This window comes from Chiroxiphia lanceolata, chromosome 3 (assembly GCF_009829145.1).
Source record: "Chiroxiphia lanceolata isolate bChiLan1 chromosome 3, bChiLan1.pri, whole genome shotgun sequence".
NCBI classification, from domain to species: Eukaryota; Metazoa; Chordata; class Aves; order Passeriformes; family Pipridae; genus Chiroxiphia; species Chiroxiphia lanceolata.
The window spans coordinates 8,557,003-8,579,175 of NC_045639.1; the positions used below are offsets into that span (position 1 = coordinate 8,557,003).

General features: G+C 55.7%; 1 protein-coding gene across 9 annotated transcripts in view; it reads right to left on the bottom strand.

Annotated features, from left to right (window-relative positions):
- The window catches only part of LOC116784726 (cullin-9-like), a 29,383-nt gene extending 7,532 nt beyond the window's left edge, over positions 1-21,851 (bottom strand). For 2 of the 9 annotated variants that reach the window (XM_032683605.1, XM_032683600.1), the window contains exons 1-33: positions 21,650-21,849; positions 20,980-21,033; positions 19,261-19,869; positions 16,843-16,997; positions 15,945-16,478; positions 12,500-12,638; positions 11,315-11,505; positions 10,473-10,848; positions 10,071-10,272; positions 9,555-9,762; positions 9,264-9,451; positions 8,901-9,118; positions 8,523-8,754; positions 8,035-8,140; positions 7,493-7,720; positions 7,258-7,348; positions 7,014-7,185; positions 6,720-6,825; positions 6,463-6,558; positions 6,200-6,375; positions 5,554-5,687; positions 5,298-5,474; positions 4,940-5,055; positions 4,293-4,475; positions 3,805-3,965; positions 3,291-3,501; positions 3,031-3,196; positions 2,734-2,879; positions 2,434-2,551; positions 1,783-1,979; positions 1,443-1,702; positions 1,002-1,365; positions 555-695 (exon numbers count right to left, since the gene is read on the bottom strand). In XM_032683605.1, the coding sequence (XP_032539496.1) occupies positions 555-695; positions 1,002-1,365; positions 1,443-1,702; positions 1,783-1,979; positions 2,434-2,551; positions 2,734-2,879; positions 3,031-3,196; positions 3,291-3,501; positions 3,805-3,965; positions 4,293-4,475; positions 4,940-5,055; positions 5,298-5,474; positions 5,554-5,687; positions 6,200-6,375; positions 6,463-6,558; positions 6,720-6,825; positions 7,014-7,185; positions 7,258-7,348; positions 7,493-7,720; positions 8,035-8,140; positions 8,523-8,754; positions 8,901-9,118; positions 9,264-9,451; positions 9,555-9,762; positions 10,071-10,272; positions 10,473-10,848; positions 11,315-11,505; positions 12,500-12,638; positions 15,945-16,478; positions 16,843-16,997; positions 19,261-19,855 (6,387 nt within the window). In that variant the 5' untranslated portion in view covers positions 19,856-19,869; positions 20,980-21,033; positions 21,650-21,849. Of the gene's footprint in view, positions 1-540; positions 696-1,001; positions 1,366-1,442; positions 1,703-1,782; positions 1,980-2,433; positions 2,552-2,733; positions 2,880-3,030; positions 3,197-3,290; positions 3,502-3,804; positions 3,966-4,292; positions 4,476-4,939; positions 5,056-5,297; positions 5,475-5,553; positions 5,688-6,199; positions 6,376-6,462; positions 6,559-6,719; positions 6,826-7,013; positions 7,349-7,492; positions 7,721-8,034; positions 8,141-8,522; positions 8,755-8,900; positions 9,119-9,263; positions 9,452-9,554; positions 9,763-10,070; positions 10,273-10,472; positions 10,849-11,314; positions 11,506-12,499; positions 12,639-15,599; positions 15,678-15,944; positions 16,479-16,842; positions 16,998-19,260; positions 19,870-20,979; positions 21,034-21,649 lie in introns of those variants that run through there. The other 7 variants (XR_004356220.1, XM_032683598.1, XM_032683601.1 and 4 more) reach the window with 6 other exon arrangements.
- Positions 21,852-22,173: the final 322 nt, after the last annotated feature.

Genomic DNA, 22,173 nt, shown 5'->3' on the forward strand with positions numbered 1-22,173 from the left:
TGACCAAGGACTAAGGTAACCAGGAAGCCTGGTTTAGAAATGTCTGTAGACCCACACACACATAGTGAAGATTAAGTCTGATGTGGTAATTTCTGCCATCTTCACAAAAACCTGAGGTGCTCAAAGCCAGAGACTGATGGAAGAGAAATGACAGAGAGGTCACCGATGCAGCAATAGAATGAAATTGCTCACGTTTTCCTTTGTCCTAGATTTTACAATTGCTTCCAGCACACCAGTAGAGGATACTTGTCATGAGCTGCTACCACAGCTTTCACCTGGGCCTGAACTAATGATGCACCTGAAACGTTATTTGCAGGAGACATATTTAGAGGAAATACCACTGTGCTCTTTTGTTGACATTATGCTTTCTGAATAGCTGGTATTGGTCATAATCAGAGATAACAGACACCACTGGGCAGAAATCTGGTTGGCCTCAATTATCACAGTGCCAGAGTTAGTAACAGGAAGGGGAAAAGCAGCAGCAAGATTATTTGATAGTGCTGACCAAAATGAAACAGAGCTTAGACACAAAGCAACCACCTCTCCTACTTCACCTTCGCTATGATCTCCTCAGAGGATACGATGGAGTAAATGAAGGCTGTGGTTGGCTGTGCACAGCACTCGGATATGGGACAGGTGCAGTTGACAACCATGTTCTGTTCAATGCGAGTCGTGAGATATTCACTCCAACAGGGCTGTGAAGGCAGAAAAGAGGAGATGAGACCTAAACAGCATCGTGTGACCCTAGAAGCCTTCCCCACCCAGCAGAGGGTGCACAAAACCCCTGGGTAAGTAACAAACCCATGGGTAAGTACTCAAAAGCACAAAAGTGGGAACGGACAAATCAGGAGCTGAAGGATCACAACAAAAAAGGGAGCTGAGAAAAGAGAATGTATCAGCTCTGAAAATCTCTGATAACATCTTCAGACAAAGAACAGCTGCTCCAAGTAGGCAGCAGCAATTCCCCAAGTCACAGGAATCAAAGACCCCAGGACCTTCACCTTGCAGCAGTAGTGCATGCAGCAGAGGGTTGGTGGCTTCTCAGTGGGACACAGCTGGTTCACACAGACTGGGCAGGGGGTTCCAGGGCTCGGAGGAGGCTGGACATCCTGCACTTGCAGCCCCGAGGAGATGAGCAGAGCATCACGGTTCTCCACATAGCACTGGATCAGGAAATCCACGTTCCACCTACAGTGCATGAGGAGGTGCCGAGCAACGTCATCCGATATGCTCAGAGTGTCCTGGACCTGCTGTACTGTCTGGTTCATGAGCAGCTTTGCCTCCTCTGGACTAAGCGTGTGCCCCATTGGCACCTGCAGCATTGCCATAAGATATTCTTCTGCCCTGTCTATGCCAGGATTCAACCTGACATGGAAAAATGTGTCATGTTCATACAGGGTAGAGATGCACACCCCTCTACACCTGGTGACATGCCTCCCTACCAATGCAGGCTGTCTATGCTGTCCTCATCTGGAGATGCCTGTGGTGGCCTGCACTGGAAAGTCATCTGTGCCTGGCCCCCAAGAGGTGTCGTAGGTTCAGCAGAGATGTATTCCAAGACATGAGGCCTCCCCTCCTGGCGCCGGAGATAGCCCTGGTTCAACAGGTGCAGGACGCAGGACAGCACGTCCACGCTGTGGCAGCAGAAGCTCAGGAACTGCACACCTGGCCCCAACCTGCCCTTCTGACAGGCATCAATCACCTATGGCAGAAAGGGAGCCCCACACTGCAGTGTGCCACAGCACCCATGCAGCCCCTCTCTGCCCCCCAGGACCTCCGTACCCTGAACACCAGGTTGTCGACGTGGATCTGCTTCTCCACCTTGAGGATGCGGGTGATGAGGCAGCAGAGGACGTTCCTCTTCCTTTCCAGGGCGCTCACCTCAGCCCTCTCTGTCCGCAGGTACCTTTGCTGGGGCAGCAGCCTCAGGTGGCGGCCAGAGGCCTGGGCCAGGGCTGCCTGGTTCAGCCGCAGTGCACCTGGAGCCAGCACCCAACCCAGGGTCAGCCAAGCCTCCAGCAGGGCCTTGAAGGAGCCCCAGGACACATGTGTGGCTGCTGGACCCAACCTGGGCCTCCCCCTGCTGCCCCCACAGTTGGCCGCCACAGGGCTGTCCCCCACGCGTGGCCCCAAGCAACAGCCATGCACACAACCCCATCCCTGTCCCCAACCCCACACACAGACCCGAGACACAACCATCCACACGGACCCGCACCCCAAGCATGGCCCCAAGCCCCAGCCCCACACACCACTCCCAACTCTACACCTAGCCTAATGGCCCCAACCTGGCACACAGACTCGCACCCCCAGAACCACCAGACAGACCCACCCCAGCCCACTCACTTGTCGTACGAGTTTGTGCACCCCAAACCCCAGCACCTACTCAGGGCTCAGAGCAGCACCTCCCCAGGGGTGCCCCAGCCCCACATTCACCTCCCAGTGTGCAGCTCTGCACCAGGACGCCCTGGCCGTGGGTCAGCGGTGTCAGCGCGTGGTGCACCAGGTCAGCAGGGAGCCCTGTAGCCTGCAGCAGGGCCTCCACAGCCACCTCCTGCAGCAGGGCATGGGAGGTGAATGACTGGCCAAGACCTACTGGCTGCAGGCCCAGCTAAACAAGGGTGTCCTGTGCCCCAAACGCTGCTGGAGACCCCACTGGAAGGGAAGGGAGGACACAGCCCTGCCAGGCTCTGGCAGCCACTGCCTCCCTCCCCCCACCGTGGCCCCAGCTCCTACCTCAGCACTGTTGAAGCACAGCAGGATGTACATCTGTAGCGTGGACACGTGGAGGACACAGTCTCCAAACTGCAGCTCAGCGTGGCCCAGCCACGTCCACTGCAATCGCTGGGGCTTCGTGCACTCCCAGCCCAGCCGGCTCTGGCCTGCCAGGGACAGTGTCAGCACAAGGGCCAGGGACCAGCCCTGACCAGCACTCCCAGCCCACGCCAGCACGCCGCCACTTCTGGCTGAGCTGCTGGGGAGGGTCTGGGCCCTGGCAAGACCCGCACGCACACCCACTGCCACAGCACTCACTCTGCTGGCAGAAGTGGGCAAACTCATCTAGGGGGGAGCTCAGTGTTGCCGAGAAAAACCTCCGAGGGTTATCCATGTAACAGAGTGGGGAAACAGGCCAGCAGCGCGGGGACAGGGCCAGCACCTTCACCTCCGGCACATCTGCCACGGAGGCTGTCTCCAGCACCTGGACATGGGGACATGAGGGTGGCTCAGCTCAGGCTCCAGGATCCCCATGAGGAATGCCAGTGGTCTCTGACCTTCCCACCCCACCCTCTCACCTCATCCAGGCCCGTGTCCAGCTCCAGCAGCCGCTTATCCTGCTCCTGCAGCTGGAAGAGGCAGAACTGCCGCTGGAGCTCCTCTGACTCAGCCAAGTTGCTCAGCATATCTTGGGGAAAGCGGCTGGGGAAGCACAGCCCGATCTGCTCCACGATGCCTCCTTCCAGCCAAGACAGCCCTTGTGTCAGGAGCCGGTCCCCCAGGTAGTGCCTGCCACAGCCACCAGCATTAGGTCAGGGGTGGGCCCCAGCCCTGTGGTCATCAGCCACCCGCCAGGAGACAGACACAGCCCCGGCCTCACCCCATGCCACACAGGCCTGGCAGCACACACATTCTGGGAATGTGTGTGCAGGGAATGTGCCTCTGCAGACTGGCTGCACCCACGGGTCCTCCACACACCAGAGTCGGGAAAAGCAAAGCGGGAACACCACTGCCACACTGGGCCAGGCTCCCCCACCACGCCACGCCACCCTGCACCAGGCCCCTGGTTCCACGGAGACACAGCACCCTCACCTGTAGAAGTGCTCGAAGCTGTGGGCGAGCTCCAGGCCACTGAAGACGACAAAGGGCTCCAAGAACTGCTGCAGCCGCTCCAGCGGCCCTGTGCTGCCCTGTGCTGCCCTGCGGAGCTCCTGGATCTGCACATCGAGGTAGCGGGCAAACTGCTCACTCACCTGTGAGGAACAGGGCTGGCTGTGGAGGGGACTCACAGGGTGGCCACAGTGCAGGCCTGGGGGAATGTCCCCTGGGGGAGCAGCTGGGAAGCTCTGGCACTCTCCAGGCGGGGGCTGAGGGTGCCCAGGCACCAGCCCAAGGCACGAGTGTGCCGGGGCCGGGCCCACACCATGATGAGCACCACATACCCGCAGCTGGGGACCAGGCTGCTGCAGGACGAGCACGCCACCCACCCAGAGCTCGCCCAAAGGCCATGGGCCAGGGCAGCTCCCCAGCCTGCGCCCGCCTGGGGCCACCGGTGCCGGTGCCGCACTCCCTCGACTCACATGCAGGGCAGTCAGGAAGGAGAGCTGCAGCAAAGCCCCTGCAAAGCCCTGGCCCAGGGCCAGCATGAAGGTGGCCTGCTGCCCAAAGAGCTCCTCTGTGGCACTGCGCAGGTGCTGGTACAGCCCGCAGTATTGTTCCGCAAGGTCTGGCACCTGCCCTGCTGCCTCCAGGAACTGCTGCACCTGTGGGACACAGAGCAAGAGGGGTGAGCCCCACAGCAGGATGTGCCCATGGGAATGTCCAGAGCCTTGCTCTGCCAACACTGACTCCTTGGGTCCCAGCCAGGGGCCAACTCGGGGCCCTGTTGCTGCTGCAGGCTGCCAAGAGCTTGTGGAGAGGGCTGGGCAGGGTCTCTGAGGGAATGACAGAGGCACAGCAGCAGCCCAGCAGGAAATCAGGGGTCTGACACTGTTCCTTTCTCTTGGCCTGGCAGCATCAGCCTGGGTGCAGGGCCTGGCTGACACCTGAGCCATGCCAGGGTGGTAAGTGCAGCGGAGCTGTTCCCACATTGCTCTGGGCTCTGTGGAGGCCTGGTACAGCCCTGTGCCCTCCCCATGCTCCCAGGGCACTGCCAGGCCTCACTCTCTGCTCCACCCACCCAGTGTGGGTCCCACACGCCTCTCCCGGCTGCCTCTCCAAGCTCTACCTGCTGCTGCACCACGCCACGCCAGCACTGAGAGATTCCCCACAGGCCGCTCGACTTCTCCACCACTGCCTTCACAGACCTGGCCAGCACCTCCTTGTTCTTCCCTGCCTTCCCACCTGCCAAGGGTCGACCCTGGGGTTAGTGTGGCTCTGTAGACAGGCCCCACACACTGATCGACCACAGCAGGTCAGAGGGGACACTGGGCAGGCATGGCCACTGCCGGGCCATGACCACAAGCCTTTCCTGGCTCAGGAGCCTCCTGTGCCACAGAGCCCTCCCAAGACGAGCCCCATGGCCACAGCCTGACATCCTAGACCACCATCAGCCCAGCCCCATGGGAGGGCAGTGCCTCGCTCACCAGCTGCTCTTGTCTCCTCCGGCTCTGGGCCACCAGGGTCCACGTGCACCAGGAGCTGGGTCAGGCACCGCACACAGGATCCAAAGGCAGCCCTGTGTCCCCTGGCCTGGCGGGGCGGCTCCACACGCTCCAGGTACTCCCTCAGCAGCCAGGCCAGGGGACTGACGCCATCAGGGTCTGCAAGGCCAACCAGACTCAGAGCCATCTGCCTCTGCCTGGGGCACAGCACAGATGGGCCCCGGAGAGCGCAGGGTACCTGGGCTAGTGATGCTCTGCACCAAGGGGTTCACCAGGGCCTCCCAGCACGTCCTGCCCAATGCCCGGGCTGCCTCGTCATCAGGAAGGAAGCGGTCGGCGAAGCCCTGCTCGTGTTGCAGCGCCCGGTTCAGTCTGCAACAGCAACCAGGCAGCACACGGTGCCAATGGCTGGGAGAACTCCCGTGGGAAAGCAGAGTGCCGTGGTTGCTCCCTGTTCTGCCCCTTGCCAGGCATGACAGCTCATGGCCCCACTCGCCCCCAGCAGCCAGGGCCCCTTGCTGCCCCTGGAACCTGCTCGCAATGGCCCTTGGGCCAAGCAGGGGGGCTCTGCAGTGCCTGTGGCCACGAGATCCTGCTGCGCTTGGCCAACCTCTGCCATGTCAGCATGTGCCAGCTCCTGTGGGGAACCAGCACCCCTCTCTGGTGGGTTAACCGAGTCCACACACCCAGCTTAAACCTGGGGGACCTCAGGTGGCCCTGGCCCTCTGGGAGCACTGGTGGCCAGAAAGGAGTGAGGGCCCCTCCCTGTCCAGGCAGGACAGCCAGCTGCTCCCTTCCTAGCCCTGCAGTCCCCTCATGAGCTGCCAGCAACACCCCCTGGGGCCCTGGGACACCTGTGATAGCACAGCCAGGAGACAACTCACTTGCTAAAGAGTTGCAGCAGTTGCCCCCGGTCCCGGCAGATCTCCTGGCCCCAGGCATGAGCCTGAGCAGTGCAGGAGAGAAATGTCCGCCGGCACAGCTGCTCCTTGAAGACAGGCCAGAAAGTGGGCTTGGGACCCAGCACCTCGATGCCACGCACACGTGTGTCAATGCCACCCTACAGGAGAGCATGACCCTCAGTTCCTCAGGCACAGCCCTGACACCCCACACTGCCAGCTCACTGGCGTGGCCCCTGCTCCCCTACCTGCTGGCACCGCTTCACCCGGATCTGGATGATGGGCCAGAAGCGGGTCATGTTCTCCAGCAGGATCACTCTGCTGTCCGAAGGCAGGATGGTAACCTGCAGGCAGTGAGCCCTCAGCATGCCAGGCAGCCACACCCTCCCATGGCCACCCCCCCATTTTAGTCACAGCCTCTGTACTCCCCAGTAGCCTCTCATACCAGGGCCAGACCTCCACAGGGCACAGCAAGGACCAGCCTGCCACTCCCATGGGGACTCACCGTGTTGAGCTCCGTTCTGATGGTGGCAGGGCTGTCCCCACCCAGCACCACGACGCGGGATGGCATATAGCTGGAGTCCTCACTGGCCACCAGCATGCTCATCTCCCTGCAGCACAGCAAACACAGGGCTGCCCAGCAGTTCCCACCTCCCTGCCCTGGCCCCTTACAGTCCCATGTACTGCTGTCCACGTCCCGCTACCCTCAGGACAGGGGCCACCGTGGCAGGGCTTGCACAGATCCCCAGAGCCCTCTCCTCCATACACAGTCCTCTCAGCCTTCCTGGCCCAGCCCCACCTGATCACCACACCACACTGCATGTGCACAGTGATGAAGTGGGAGCCAGTGCTGCCATTTGACTCCCAGTATGTCTTGGGGTTCCTGTCCGTGAGCTTGCTGGCCTGGTGCGGGTTGGAGGAGACCTGCACCTTCTCCCAGCACTTGTCTTCCTTCACCTCCAGGCTGGAGCCTGTGGGGAGAGAACACAGAGCCTTCAGCCACCAAGCCAGCACAGGGGTCAGTTCCCACTCCCAGCACTCACCTCGGCACAGGTTTTGCAGGAAGACATCAAAGAAGGGTATGGTGATGGGCTGGTGACTCCGGCGGTGCTCCTCAATCTGCCCCAGGACCAGCTACAGGATGGGCGAGGCTCTTACTGGAGCACCTGGGTCCTCTCCCCTCCCCCACCGCAGAGCTGCGGCCGGCAGAGAGCAGAAGGCTGTCCCTCAGTGCCCTAAGACTCGAGTCCCAGCACAGCTGGGCCTCCCCAGGCCCACCTGGATGCAGCCAGCCAAGATTCTGGTCGTCAGCTTCTTGTAGAGGCTGGCGTACTTCTCACAGTCCGTCACCAGGTTGAGCAGGGCTGGTGCCAGCGACGGAGCCACACTGTGCTTTTCCAGGGCTTTGGACAGAGCCTCGTGGGTGCCCACGTGGCACATCACCACCACACAGTCCTTGCTGGCAGTGGCCAGGCGGTGCAGGAAGCCAACGACCTCCTGCAGCACCTGCTGAGCCACAGCCCTGAGCAGCAGGGGTGGTGCCAGGAACTCCCCTGGCCCCCCCAGCTGCGGGTGCTGCAGCTCCATCCCTCCCACCCCGACTGCACCAGTGCCCACCTGAGTCTGGCCAGGCACGTGGCCATCAGGACATGGACACGGCCAGGACAGCTGCTCCCCACCTCTCCCAGCACGTTAGACACAACAAGGCCAGGCTGGGACCTGCTTCACCAACACTGAGCCCAGCCAATGCACAGCACAGCCGGCACAGCCAGCACAGCCAGCACAGCCCTTGCCTGCCCGGAGTCCCAGGGCCCCCTCACCTCCCAGCTGCTGCTGTGGGCGCTCAGGGAGGACACACAGGGCTCCACACACTCGTGCCAGGGCAGCACATCCTCCTGATAACTGTCCAGGAACTTGTTCAGGATCCTGAGCGACAGAGGGCGCATGGACAGCAGTGCCAGAGGCAGCTCTGCTTCCCTGCCCCACTTGGAAGGCACCTCTCAGGAACTGGTAACCAAGGCTCCCCTTGTACCTTGGACACCCCATCAGCAGCCAGGCACGTCCTGTGCTGCCCCTGCATGTCCCCACCAGCACCCAGACACATCCTGCTCTGTCCCCACATGGCCCTGTACCCAGGACAACCCAATCAGCCCCTGCTTATGTGTTGAGGTGCTCCTGCCCCTGCCCCTGCTGAAGAACACCCCCACCAGGACCCACAAACATGTGCCGTGTCTCCCCAACATCACCATCAGCACTCACACGCCTGCTGAGGGGGCCCCAGACCCCCACCAAATCCCCCTGCACCCACCTGAGGATGCTCAGGCTCACAGCCTTCTCCACCCCCAGCAGCTCCAAGCTGCGCAGCAGCAGCCTGAAGTAGCTGTGGTCCTGCAGCAGCTGGGCCACCTGCCCAGAGGGGACAGGGCCTTCACCGCAGAGCTGCCGTTCCAGGGCCACCACCACCTCCTTGGACAAAGCGCCATCCTCCAGGCTGCCCAGAAGCATCTGCACACCCTTCAGGTCCAGTGGGGCTTCTCTGCCTGCCATGACCAAGGACATGTGGGCCCAGCTCAGGCACCAGCTTGAGAGGCAGCAACCTCTCGGGGTGCTCTGCCCTGGCAGGCGAGGCAGCCCTGCCTGTGGCACCCATGGAGCCGTGGCATGGGGAGGATGGGCAGCGTGGTACCTGCTGCCTCCAGGCCCAGGGGCAGCCCGTGCTCTGCGAGGTGGTTGATGGCGCGGAGGGCCAGCACCGCATGAGGGCAGCCGCTGCTCTGCCCACCCCTCCAGCAGCTCTGCAGCACCGCCGGGAGGTCGCAACTCGCCAGCTGCTCCGCAAGGCCCCGGTGCCCATCCATCAGCATGTTCACCACCAGCAAGCCATTCTGCACTCCTGAGGAGCCCCTGCAGGGACGAAGCCATGCGGGCGCTCTCCTCCCCCAGGCACAGAGCCTCCCCTGAACCCACAAGCCGCCTGCCTGCCGTGCCCATTCCTCCCCACTGCGGAGGGTCCCGCCAGCCCCAGCTGCTGTCCGCACTCTGCCCCTACCCTGGGACCCTCTGCATGATGCTCAGGGCAGCAGGGATAGTACTCAGCAGACTGGCAGAGCCCTCGCTGGAGGCAGAGCCGATGCTGGCAAAGATCTCCCGCATCATCTGCACGTCAGCATGGTTCCAGGACAAGGACTTCCCACCTCCTGGCTCACCATCTGCAGCTCCCACCAGCACCTTCAGGGCCTGCGAAGTCAGCAGCGGTCCAGAGGGCAGCGGGCATCTCCACCACACCTAGAGTGAGCCTGCACACTGCCTGCCCACATACAGCATCCCCTCTGCCACTCACCGCCAGGCCAGCCTGCTGCACCAGGGCGGAGGAGCTGTGCTGCTGCATGCAGGCCAGCACGGCCCGCACGCCACCCTCCGTGGCAAACGGCACACGCCAGTCGTGCTGCGCCATCAGCACGGCCAGCAGCCGCAGCGTCACTGCCACCAGCGCCTTCTCTGCCACCTCAGTGCTCAGCAGCTCCACTGCCACTTGCACCAGCTTCTCCCTGCTCGGGAAAGGATACCTCAGGAGGAGCCTCCTGGCCCTGCCGCTGGCACACCAGCACCTTGGGCCCTGCCAGCCACCTCCTCTCTGCCCACACGGCTCTGCCGCAGCTGGGTCAGCCCAAGGAATGAGCCTGCCTGAGACAAAGGGACACAAAATCCACTTTCCTCTTGCCAAGCATGCAGGGACATACCAGTCTGCACACTCCCACTGCCACCTCCTGTACTCCCAGCTCCAGTACTGTCCCCCACCATGCCAACACAGCCCTCCCCAGGCAGCAGGAGGGGTGTGCAGCACCCCACGGCTCACCCAGCGCTCCCGGTCCCCAGCCTGCCCTGGGCTGTGCCAACTTGCTGCTCGGACTTGGGCTCCTCCTCCAGGATCTTCAAGATTTGCTTGAGCCCAGCTAAGCGCAGCCCCACCGCTGAGCTGCTGCTCTGGATCACGTCCACCATGGCTGCAATCTCGGCCAGCGAGCCGCTCTCGCTCACCCCTTTGGAGCTGCCCAACACTGGCCAGAGGGAGGGAGGCATCAGGGCGGCAGTAACACCCCCAGCAGTTCCCAGGATGCCATGCACTCACAAAAACAGCACCCACAGGCACCCCACCAGCTGCCTGGCCCCCCAAGCCCTGCCCAGAACCTTCCTCTCTTGAGGCAACGGTGCCACTTCCAGCACTGCATGTGCGCCCCAGCACGTAGCAGGACATTACCTTTGATCTGCTCCTCTGTCACCTCTGGGAAGCACAGCCCTTCACTCCCAAGGAGCTCGCTGAACAGCTGGGAATCGGACTTCACTGCCACACTGGGGGCTTGGGGCAGCACTGTGGCTGCAGAAAGGTCTTCCTTTGCTGCCTTGGCCATCGTGGCTTCACGGCCAATGCTCCTGCAGCCACTGCCCTCTGAGGACACTGCAGTGCTCCCCGCACCATCCTGCTCAGCCCCCCTACTGAGGAAGTATCTGGCATAGACGCAGCAGCCACGCAGGTCACGCAGAGTGCTGCCCTGGCACCGCTTCTCCAAGACCTGCAGCACCTTCTGGGCCAGTTCCGCAGGTACCGACAGCTGGATCAGGGCTTCTTCATCCACCTCCAACAGCCAGACCAATGGGGCCAAGTTAATCTTGGACTCGCCACAGCCCTCATGCCCCCTGGAGCTGCACCGCTGGAGGTCCCTGGAGCCATTTCCCAGTGCCACCCTGGCTGTCCCCAGTCCAACTGCCACCAGCCCAGACCTCCCACCTGCACTCACCACCCAACTGCAACTGGCAGAATGACCCCATGGCCTTGCCTCACCTACCCAAACCTCACTGGACAGTCACTCTTCCAGTCATGGGAGACTGCATTTCCTCTCATCTCCCCTCATAGCTTTGCTGGGATAAGCTCCCCATGGTTTTGCTATCCCCACTCACCCTCCCATTTCTGTCCCATTTCCGCCCCATTCAGGCTGTCCCTGCATAGTTCATGTTTGCCATCTCCACTGGTCCTGGTCCTTTCCCTAATGCTCTCCCTCGCTCTCTCCCTCCTGTTTCCCCACTGCAGGCACTGGCCCATACCTGCTCTCCCTGGTCATGCTGGATGAGAAAGGTGATCTCTTTCTGCTCCTGTGCTTCCAGCTTCTTCACAAAGAAGAGCAGCTCCCACCACTCGGCACGGCTCAGGGCCTCTGCAGCCTTGGTCGGTGGCTGCCCCAGGTAAGGCAGGGAGTACAGACCTCCCAAGGGCTTGCACAAAAATGGCTGTGCAACTGCAGGAGAGCAGAGCAAGGAAGGGCACTGTCAGCTCTGCCAATTCCCCCGTCCTTTGCTGCACACCTCACATTTCAATTCAATTTCTATGTGGGATATGATGACTGGAAAGAGGTATACACAGAAGTGAAACAGAGCTCGTGCTTCTCCCAAAATCAGAAAGACTGAGAAAAGGCTTAGTCAAAGTTCGTTTTAACACTTTGAACTGACATGAAGTTAAGTCTCTATTTACAAGAGCTAGAAGCCATTAAAGAAGCCATCTTTTCAACTGGCAATACAAATATTTTGAAAGCGAGTAATTAGCTGCTGATCTCATCTACATTCTCTCTCTTGCAACAGTTAAATCCAAACCACTCTATACAAAAGATGTCCAAGAAGATAACAGCTATGATAAAAGAGTTACTTTAACGGGTTTCCCTGGCCAGGGTCATGTCAGACCTGAACAAGAAAGGGGTATCTAAAGTCTGGATTCCCCTTTTATCTTCTCCCAGTACAAGGGTAAAGGATTCTAGCAGATGCTGCAGATGTCTTATGAAAACAGTGCTTTAATACTCACCTTGTCCAAAGCTTAATGGTATGAAATTAAACAAATTGTTGCTATGTTAATGCTTTTAAAAATCCTCATCACTTATTTAAGGGGATCTGAGTGTCCCTAAAGCAGCTTCCTCTCAGAGAAATTCTACATTTGAGTTTTGGCAATTTGTTCAATTAATTCAAACACACAGTTTTGAAAGTTGTAGTTTAAATTAAATTTTATGCTTTTTATACCATTACTTTTATTATATCTTGACAGAAGTCTAGGGTTCAAAAATACTCCATGCAATCACAAGCCATGTAATGACTTAACTAGCTCTACATGGTCATACAAACTAATATTGCTTTCTAAACTCAACCTGCTACTTGCTATGTGTTTGGCCATATAAAGATCACCACTCAAAAACATCCCACAGCAGAAAGAAAGAGATGATATACACACACAGCACATAATCTCACCTGTGTCTAGATTAAAGCTCTTTATTGGACTATATTCCTTTTCCTGAGCAGCAGGATCTTCCCACCAGTCTCCAAAGCCAATAATCTCCAATATTTGCCAACGCATCCAGTAGATTCGACCTGTTGACCGCCATAAAACCTGCGGGTGAAACAGATCTAAGTGATCAGATCTCTTCACTCATTCAATCCTCATGCTACGTTTGTGCTCCCCAATGCATGGAGGCAGCAAGCACTGTTCAAGTAGAAGACTACACAATTCACATACAGATTTCAGCACACACATTGTCTAGTTTTGAGGCATACCATCTTTACTAGCTTGTTGCCCTGGTTACACCTAGATCTTTATTTTTAAAAAAACACCAATTTTGCCTGCAACCTACACACTACAGATCTCATTTAGCACAGCAGCAGTGACATGAGTGCATCCAGTTAATCATGCCTGGTCCAAAAGTGCCAAGCAGCAGGTGCCTTGGGAAAAGCATATAAAGGAAGAACATAACCAACATCACCTTGAGGCAGATGAGCTGTATATAAAGTGTCTCAAGGCACTTTTATACCTTGGTCGTTCACCAACCTTCTCATCTCAAACAGGTGTTGGGCTCTTGACAAGCATGTCTGAAATGCAGCACTTGTTTCCTCTGCTTTGTTCAAGTTGCCCTTCAAAAATCAGAAGGATTTTTTTATGGCTTCCCACACCATACTTTTACGTTTGCCCTTCTGCGCAGATGGAGAACTCAGTAACAGCAAGTATAACATGTGAGTAGCTTTAAAAACCAGCAGAAGAACATATGGTTTGCCTGTTCCACTGAGCTCTTTTGGAGTTACACCAGTGCTACTACAAGCCCATTGTGCTGGAAAGCTAAAGAGATAAGACTGAAAGTCTTTAGGAAAGTACTATATGGAAAGAAGTTGAGTTAAACTACACACAACACCAAATAGTCTTCAATGATTCCCTGACCTAAACTAGTTATGTACCAAATTCGATCTCAAAGGAGTCATGGCAAGATATGGTTGCAGGATCAGACAACAGTGAAACTCTTTCTTTGGAAGGCAAAGAAAGCAATAGAAAACAAAGAAACAAAGGAAAGATGGGAAGAGGTAAGAGACAGACTCATGATGGACTGGTCCCAGTTGCCATTCAGATCTGGTTTTGTCAATAGTGTGAGCCTTACAGGTAACGTACTGAAAATAAGTCTGGATGGAGCAACTGCGAATTCATTCAACCTAATTAAACAGAAAAATAGACAGGAGAGGGAACCCAAGGGACCAACAGGACAAAGGGAATTAAAGTAACAGTACACTTCAGCTCAACATTGAATTTAAAAACCCTTTGAAATTTATGTCATAGGCAATAGGAGAAAAATGTGAAAGCAGCTTGGTGCTCTTTCCATGTGCCCAGTTACATTAAGAGTAAAAGCAAGTAAATGCTTATAAGAAACAGAAACCACAATTTTAGGAAAACACAGAAATCAAGAAGCATAAGGACAAAGAGAGAATCAGTAGGAAATACATTACCTTTGCAATTTATCTTTATGGACTGGATTATAATAGAAAAGAGATTTATAAACCACTGAAAAGTAAGATGCAAAGCAGTTATTCACTTGAGGGGGCCAAAAATGAAACATCACCTATTCACGGTCCAAAACTAGAAAAATCTTTCACTAAGGTACATGGAAGATAGGGAGGTGATTCAAGACAACGAGCAAGGCTTTACCAAGGACAAGTTTTGCCTGGCCAACCTGGTGGCTGTCTATGAGGGAGTGACTCCATCAGTAGACAAGGGAAGAGCTACCACTGTCACCTCTCTGGACTTGTGTAAGGCCTTTGACATGGATCCCACAACATCCTTTTCTTTAAATTGGAGAGATATGGATTCAATAGATGATGAAGAATTCGTTGAATGGTCATATCCACAGGTCAACAGCTCCATGTCCAGATGGAGATCAATAACAAGTGGTGTCCCTCAGTGGTCTGTATTGGGACCAATACTGTTTTTTGACAACACCAAGCTGAGCAGTGCAGTTGACAGGCCTGAGGGAAGGGATGGCATCCAGAGGGACCTGGATGAATTCGAGAAGTCAGCCCAGAGGAACCTCATGAGGTTCAACAGGGCCAAGTGCAAGGGCCTGCACCTGGGTTGGGACAAACCCTGGTAGCAATCCAGGCTGGAGGACCAAGGGATTGAAAGCAGCCCTATGAAGGACTTAGCAGAATGGTGGATGAAAAGCTGGACATGACCCAGCAATGTGCACTCACAGCCCAGAAAGCCGACGACACCCTGGGCTGCATCAAATGCAGCATGTCCAGCAGGTCGAGGGAGGCGACTCTGCCTCTCTACTCTCCTCTGATGAGACCCCACCTGGAGCACTGCATCCAGCTCTGGAGTCCTCAGTACAAGGGATGGACCTGTTGGAGCAGGTCCAGAGGAGGATCACGAAAACAATAAGAGGGATGGAACACCTCTCCTATGAGGAAACACTGAGAGAGCTGGGGTTGTTCATCCTGGAGAAGAGAAGGCTCAAGGGAAACCCTATAGTGGCCTTTCAATACTTAAAGGGGGCTTGTAAGAAAGTTGAGGAGAGACTTTTTAGTAATGCCTGTTGTAATAGGACAAGGCATAATGGTTTTAAACTGAAAGAGGGGTGATTTAGATTGGACATAAAGTTGTTCTTTACAATGAGGGTTATGAAACACCAGAACAGGTTGCTCAGAAAAGATATAGATGCCCCATCCCTGGAAACGTTTGAGGTCAAGTTGGATGGGGCTCTCAGCAATCTGGTCTAGATGAAGATGTCCTGGCTTATTGCAGGGGGCTAGACTAGATGGCCTTTAAAGGTTCCTTTCAACCCAAACTGCTCTATGATTCCTCCCCCTCTTAAAATATTGAAGCCTTTTCCTGACCTCTGGCACAAACTTAGCAAATAGCTCTTTTCAACAGAAACTCTCAGCTGAGGTATACTCACCTAAAGGGCATTTTTAAAGGGAACACGTACTCACAGATCAAAAGCAGCAACTATGTAGGCTGTGTTCAACCCACAGAGAACAACAGTGTGCCATAAACACTGTAATTCACATATTAAGGCTTAAATTCTTCACGTACTTTTTGCTGTGCTACTCATTTGTGTCAGCTAGCCTGTTCCTAAATCACCCTCAAGATCAAACCAGCACTAGGGACTGCTCCCAGGACACAGGATATAGCCACCTGTTTCAGAGACCAAGAAATCTTAACAGCACAACCTATACTAAACCAGACTAGCTTTCCTCACAACCCACACCTCCAGCTCTGAAAAGTGAGATTTTTGCTAGGACAGATGTAGACAGTGATACGTATTATGATACATCTATTGTTCAACTTCCTGCACATAAAGACATCATTAGAAATCATCAGTCCCTCTGGTCACTCCCCTCTGCCACCCCAGCCAGAATATGTTCGCCCATGACATACCTGTACTGTGTGCATGCTGTTAGTGCTCTGAAGAAACTCGCCTTCCTCCCCAGCTCTAACGTCACCACAGTCCTCCAGCAAGCGCACCCTCATGCCACGCACCAGGTTTGCCTGTAAGTACTCCACATAGTCACTGCTGTCTGCGAAGTCTGACAGAGTCAAGAAGGTACGGCCCTGCTTTTTGTGGGGACCATGGTTTGAACTGAGTACAGGCATTTGGACAGCAGTGCTGGCTGGAGTCTTGTGCTGGAAGATGGAGCGGGTGGTGCGAGGCCGGAGCTCCTGTCGGGGCGACAGCTCTGGCTTGTGGCTGTGGTTCCAGCCCATCGTGTGCACCAGCTCCGAGATGAGGTTTGCCATGGCCATGCTGAACTCAAACTCCTGCTTCACACGGCTCCTCTCCTCAGGGAGCAGGCTGGGTACAGCGCACCCCTGCTGCTCCTCTCCCTGCTCCACACCACTGCTCAGCTTGTCCAGGAGAGAAGTGACACACAGGTAGCGCTTCACCAGGACAAACAGCAGCTTCCCAGGGATCTGCAACAAGCACAGCTGTCAGACTCAGCCTGCAGAGCACCTCCAGCTCCCAGCTCTCTCCAAGCCACCAGCTCATCCACAGTCAGGATCCCAGGAGAGCTCTGGACCAGCTGGCAGCAGCAGAGATCTCTCAGCCCACCCTTGTCTCCCTGCTCACAGAAAGGCTTCCATGTACCCCTCCTCCACTGCCAGCCTCATGCCAGGCCCAGATCCTGTGCCAGCTCTCCCAATAGCCAGTCCTGCTCAGCTGCCCAACTCCAACTACCTTCTTGTCCCAAACAAGGACACCGCCCTGGCCCTCCACTCCCACCCCTCCTGGCCCCTAAAGCCCCACAGGCTCAGGGCTGGCAGGGCCTGCCACTACCTGTGGAAGGTGAATCCCCTCAAAGGACATGCACTGCTCTTCAGAGGATGTTATCTCAGCAAACAGCTCCAGCAAGGTGCAGCGACTGTCAAAGTCCACGTGCTGCTCAATGCCATCCTGCTGGCTCAGGGACAGCAGGACATAGGCCCGGCTCTCTGCAACAGCAACAAAAACTCTTCAGGCCCCATAAAGACAACCGGCACCCCAGCCTCCCTGCGAGAGACAGATCCACAGGCAAGGAACAGCTTTGCTGCTCCCTGTCACCTGAACCATGTTCTGTCCTTCCATCTGGAGTGGCAACATTTTGCTCCACAATGTATTTTTTCTACCCCTAAAGCTGCAAGATTCACCCAAAGCAGCAACCCAAATAACTGACTACAGATCAGGGTCCCAGGGAAGAAAAGAAGTTTTAACCTCAGTCAGCCCCTCATCTGCCCCACTTCAGAGCTGCATGAACTCAGACACTAGGACACGGAAAGCCAGATCTCTTGTGGGATACACCACAACCAGCAACCTTCCAGGTGCACCCAAGCCTCATCAGGCACTTCCAAGTCGTGGCAGCTCCTCTTAAATGAGAGAACTAGCCTCTATCCTCCAGGCCAAGCCCTTTGGTACCAGTCTTCATTGCAAGGGTATACGGAAGGAGACTGTCTGTTCCTCTAAGTGTATCTAGTCAAGGACCTTTTCACTGCAAAAAGTGAAAGAAGGAAGCCATAAATGATAACATAAAGAATCACAAACGTGACTGACAAATGCTAATGGAGGCAGTGAGGAGAAACAAATCTGGTCAGTCACAATAATTAGTAAGGACATCTGGAGTTTAAGAATGATTATTTTTCAGTAAGATTATCTGAGTAATTGGAATTGGCAAGGAACACAAAAGAAGGTGCACAGAAAGGAATATAAAAGGCACCGTTTGTGTTTAAAGCACGGCTAGCCAACGCACTTGTTTGACAGCCCTGTACTTCATTGACACAGTTTGTCCTACTTTTTTACGTCCTCTTATTAAATCTTTTCTAACTCTCTCTGCCCCGTGTGTGTGTGTACTGCAAGCACTCTGTGCCAGCTACTGGTGAGACCTGTGCAAATTGCATTTGGTACTAGGAACTGGAGCCTAACTGGGGGTGTGGGAGCCCTGTGGAGTCAGCAAGTGGAGAGACTGACAGTTGGAAATGCCATTGCCCTCTGGATCTGGGGAGGGTCTCACGGATTTGAGCCTGAAGCCAGCTACTGGGAAGACTGGCATACAGTGGACTCAGTACAAGCTACTCAAGTCTGATCAGGGTGTAGGTGTCCCTGGTCTGAGGTGCCAGCTACTGGGGCAAGTGCAAGGGTCTCAGTGTTAGTGACTGGAGCAGGGAGGGTCCTCGGCCATCAGCCACTGGGGACCGAACAGTGTGTGTCCCAAAATACAGCTACTGGAAGGGAGGCAAGCTACTGGAAGGTCAGCACCAGCAGCTGAAGCAGGACTGCAGTGCCTGGTGCCAGCGGGAAAGGGCGAGTATCTCTATCTTCCCCAATCCTGCTGAGCACGGCGTGTGCATTTAATTTGTTAGCAAAACTTCACGCTGGATTAGCTGGAAAGTAGGAGGTCCTGGGTCCAGACCAAGGTATGAGGCAGGTGGTGGTCTGCGCTGGAAGTCCCAAGGGACTTGTGAAATGTGGACTGTGGGAGGAACAAGTGTCTGAGTGCTATATGTTTGTCAGCAAGCATCGAGCTTGACAAATGGATGAGCAGGGGGACTCCTGAGGCTGGTAGGCGGGCTTGGATCCAGGCACAGGTGCAGGACAGACAGAGGGGCCGTGCTGGAACCCAAGGGATCCATGAATGTATGTGTAATTGTGAACCTGGAAAGTGCAGTGTGTGCTGGCAGGAGCGACCTTCTGTCTCGGCTGGACAAAGAGCAGGAGGGGACATGGCTGTCTGTGCTTGTGTTTATGTGAGTCTCGTAAGTACGTGCTGTTGAAGACGGCACCACTGTCCGTGCCCAGCCTTGTCAGTGTCCTGCATGTGCCTGTGCTCTGGGATAGCTTTGCTACTGGTTGAACCTGCAAACGGGAAAGTGGCAGCTGCACCCCTCGGGCTGAGGAACCCCAGACTCCTCAGGCTAGGCTCTAGTGGCAGAGCAGGAGAGGTGCTGGGACTGCTGGAGGAGACAGCCACCCCTAATATTCTTTAGCACTCCTAACAATTAAATAGCATCCCAGCTCAGAAACCTGTCACGGGTCTTTAACTCTTACAGCACTCCAGACAACTACAACTGAGGAAGTTTGGAAGATCCAGACTGATTCTTCCCCTTTTGCCAACAAGCCCCAAGGCATGCTGCTTCCCAGGCATCTCACCCCCACAAAAGGACTGTCACCCCTCAGCTGCCCAGCAGCACCTCCACAGAGGCACTGAGCAGCAGCAGCCCCCACCTGCATCCTGCGAAGCCAGGGTCCGCAGCATCTTGCCGGCACTGTGGCGGATCTGCTTCTCCCGGTGGCACAGCATCTTCGTCAGCACGTCCAGGGCTCCCGTCTCCCTGAAGGCACCCGCCAGAGAGCCAATGCCGGCGTAGGCGCTCAGCACGTGCACAGTGTTCAGGATGGAGCACTTGGGCGTCCCGGCCTCGGCCACCTGCCGCATGGCTCGCTGCACCAGGCTCCTGACATCAGCCTTCATCTCCAGCAGCGAGGCTTCGTCCAGTGGGACATCTGCAGCCAACGGACTTGGTGCCTTCTCCTCTTTCACCCACAGCCCTTCCAGCTTCCTCTTGCCCAGCAGTGCTGGGCAGCTGGCACAGACCTCTTCTGCAGACATCCACATCGAGATGTTTTCTGGCTTGGTCTCTGCACAGGAGGCACTGCTGCCTCCCACTGCTCTCTCTTCCAAGCTAATCACACTCCACTGGATCAGGTATTCAGTCCGGCCGTTGTGGCCTCGACGCTGCCGGAGCAGCTTCTCCGGGTAGGCCTGCAGTTTGGGTCCCAGCTGCACAAGCAGGTTGCCATTGTGCTTCTCATTCACCATGGCAGCAGATGTGCCTGCAGAGACAGAAGGGAACCAGAATCAAGCCTTTATTTCTGAGCTGCATCCTAGGGAAAATGTGAGAGAGCACCTCAGTTGCCTGACAGTAGAAGTGGTTGAGGCACAGCCTTTGATCCTGAGACCCTACACCCAGGATAAAGCTCTGAAGGAAAACCTATTTTGCAAAGGCTCACATTCACCTTCCAAGAAAATAAGACAGCATTTCATTTACAAAACCTGTTCCCAGCATCACAGGCACACACAGACAGGGGTTCTCCTCAAAAAAAAAACCCAAACAAGGCAAAATAGTCCCTCTTATAAGACAGCAAATAATGACAGGAGACTTGGATCCTGTTCTCATTTCTGCCACTGTCTGCAAAATGACCCTCCCAAGTTGCTGCTTTTGCACTTCTATCTTTTCTCTTGTTAATTACCATTTATTTGTTTAGACTGCAAGTTTACCCAAAGCTAAAGACACTCTCACTGTGGAGGGGGACCTTCACCAGGCCCAGAAGAAAATAATGAGCAATTTCTTAGATCTACTTCATATACATCAAATCAGGTCAAAGTCACTCAGTATTTCCTCCTTGGCCTCTTCTCAGAATTCTTTGCCTTTACAATGTTTCATTAATGGACAAACTCAATAAACCCAAGAGATTGCTACTCTCTGACTGTTCTGCATATCTTAGGACTACAAAGAAGGCGTGGTGCTTCTCTGCTTGGACCTGTGCAAGAGGAGCATGGAAATAATTTGCTGTCCAAGGCTGAGGGACAGCAATCAGCTGGCCAGCTGCAAACACCATGGACTGGCTTTGGATTGACTTCACTACTACAGAGGATTCCAGATTAGTCTAATAGGAAGGTTCTCAGAGGAGCTCAGGTAGGTGGCAGTGGGAAACACAAGAACAGTCTCTCCTGTCACACATGCCAGTAAGAGAAGCAGCGAAGCAAGATCCTGTCCACTGGTGGTAACACAAGTCATTCTCAAAAAAGGAGTTAAGATACAACAGAAACAGTCAATCCAGGTATAACCAAAGAAGACACTAACCATCAAAGACTATGACAGGCACATTCAAAATGTTTTCCAGGTGCAGAGAGAAGCAGTCTGCCAAGAAATTCATAGCTACCTTCAGTTGTGCCTTCCTTGGAATTTGCAGCAAGCCAGAATCTTCTTGGAGTCTCTGTAATAAAAAGACCAAGTTATTGTCCTGTACTTTGTAACAGTGTTTAGATGCCACACAATAAGCCAAATAATCATTTTCCTTAAATGAGCTTGGATGGTGCATACGCACAGAAAAAAACCCATCCTACAAGGTTCACATAAAATGAAAATCAGAGTAAAATGGAAGTCTCTGTGAAGTTTGGTAACTTCACCCCATTCCCACATCATGCCATTTAGCATGAAAAAACCTCTTTCAAGCGGAGCCCAGAAGGGGCCCAAATGGACTTGTAGCTAGGAAGGGGAGAATTTGGGCTTAGGGCATCTGAAGTATTGCTGCACCACGTGTGAATGACGTGCACTGGAGGCCACAGTGCCCACAGCCGAACTGTCAGACCGCTGTGACACAGGCGCTGCACTCTGCGTCAGAGCTGTGATGCCGAGTCCACCAGGCATCACGGCACGGCGTCCAGCAGCCCAGCTCAGCCCAGCCCAGCCCAGCCCAGCCCAGCCCGACCTCCCACCGCGTCGGGATGGCGGGTCCGCACAGGCGCGGGCAGGGCCCCTCGCACCGATGTGCCTCGGCCGCTCCGGACACCCCAGCGAGCCGCGCCCCACCGTCCGGGCCCCTGGCTCACCGCTGCGCCGCCGCCCCCGGAGCCGCAGCGAGGCCGGGCAGGGCACGGCAGAGCCCGGCCTCGGTGCGCGGGGGGCCGACCGACTGTCGGCGCGGGGAAAAGGAAGGGGCCCCTCAGGCGCCTGCCCCGTCAGGAGGTCTCGTCCCCGCTCGGCGCCGGCTCGGCTCTCCCTGCGCACTCGGGGCGGCGGCGCGGCAGGGACTCGAAGGCTCCGCCGCGGGAGCTGCCCCGGCGCCACCAGGAGGGACCGGAAGCAGCAGCACCACCCGCCACGCTTCCGGGTCCGCATTACGGAAGGCGGCGAGGGACAAGGAGCGGCGGAGGCTGCGTGGTACGCGCCTCTCGTCCCTCGGAATCTCAGAACGGGTCAGGCTGGAAGGGACCACAGCGGTTCATCTGGTCCAGCCTCCCTGTTCAAGCAGGATCATCCTACAGCACCTGGCTCAGGATTGTGTCCAGACAGTTCTTGGAGACTCCACAACCTCTCTGGAAAATCTGTTCTAGTGCACGGTCACTGCACAGTA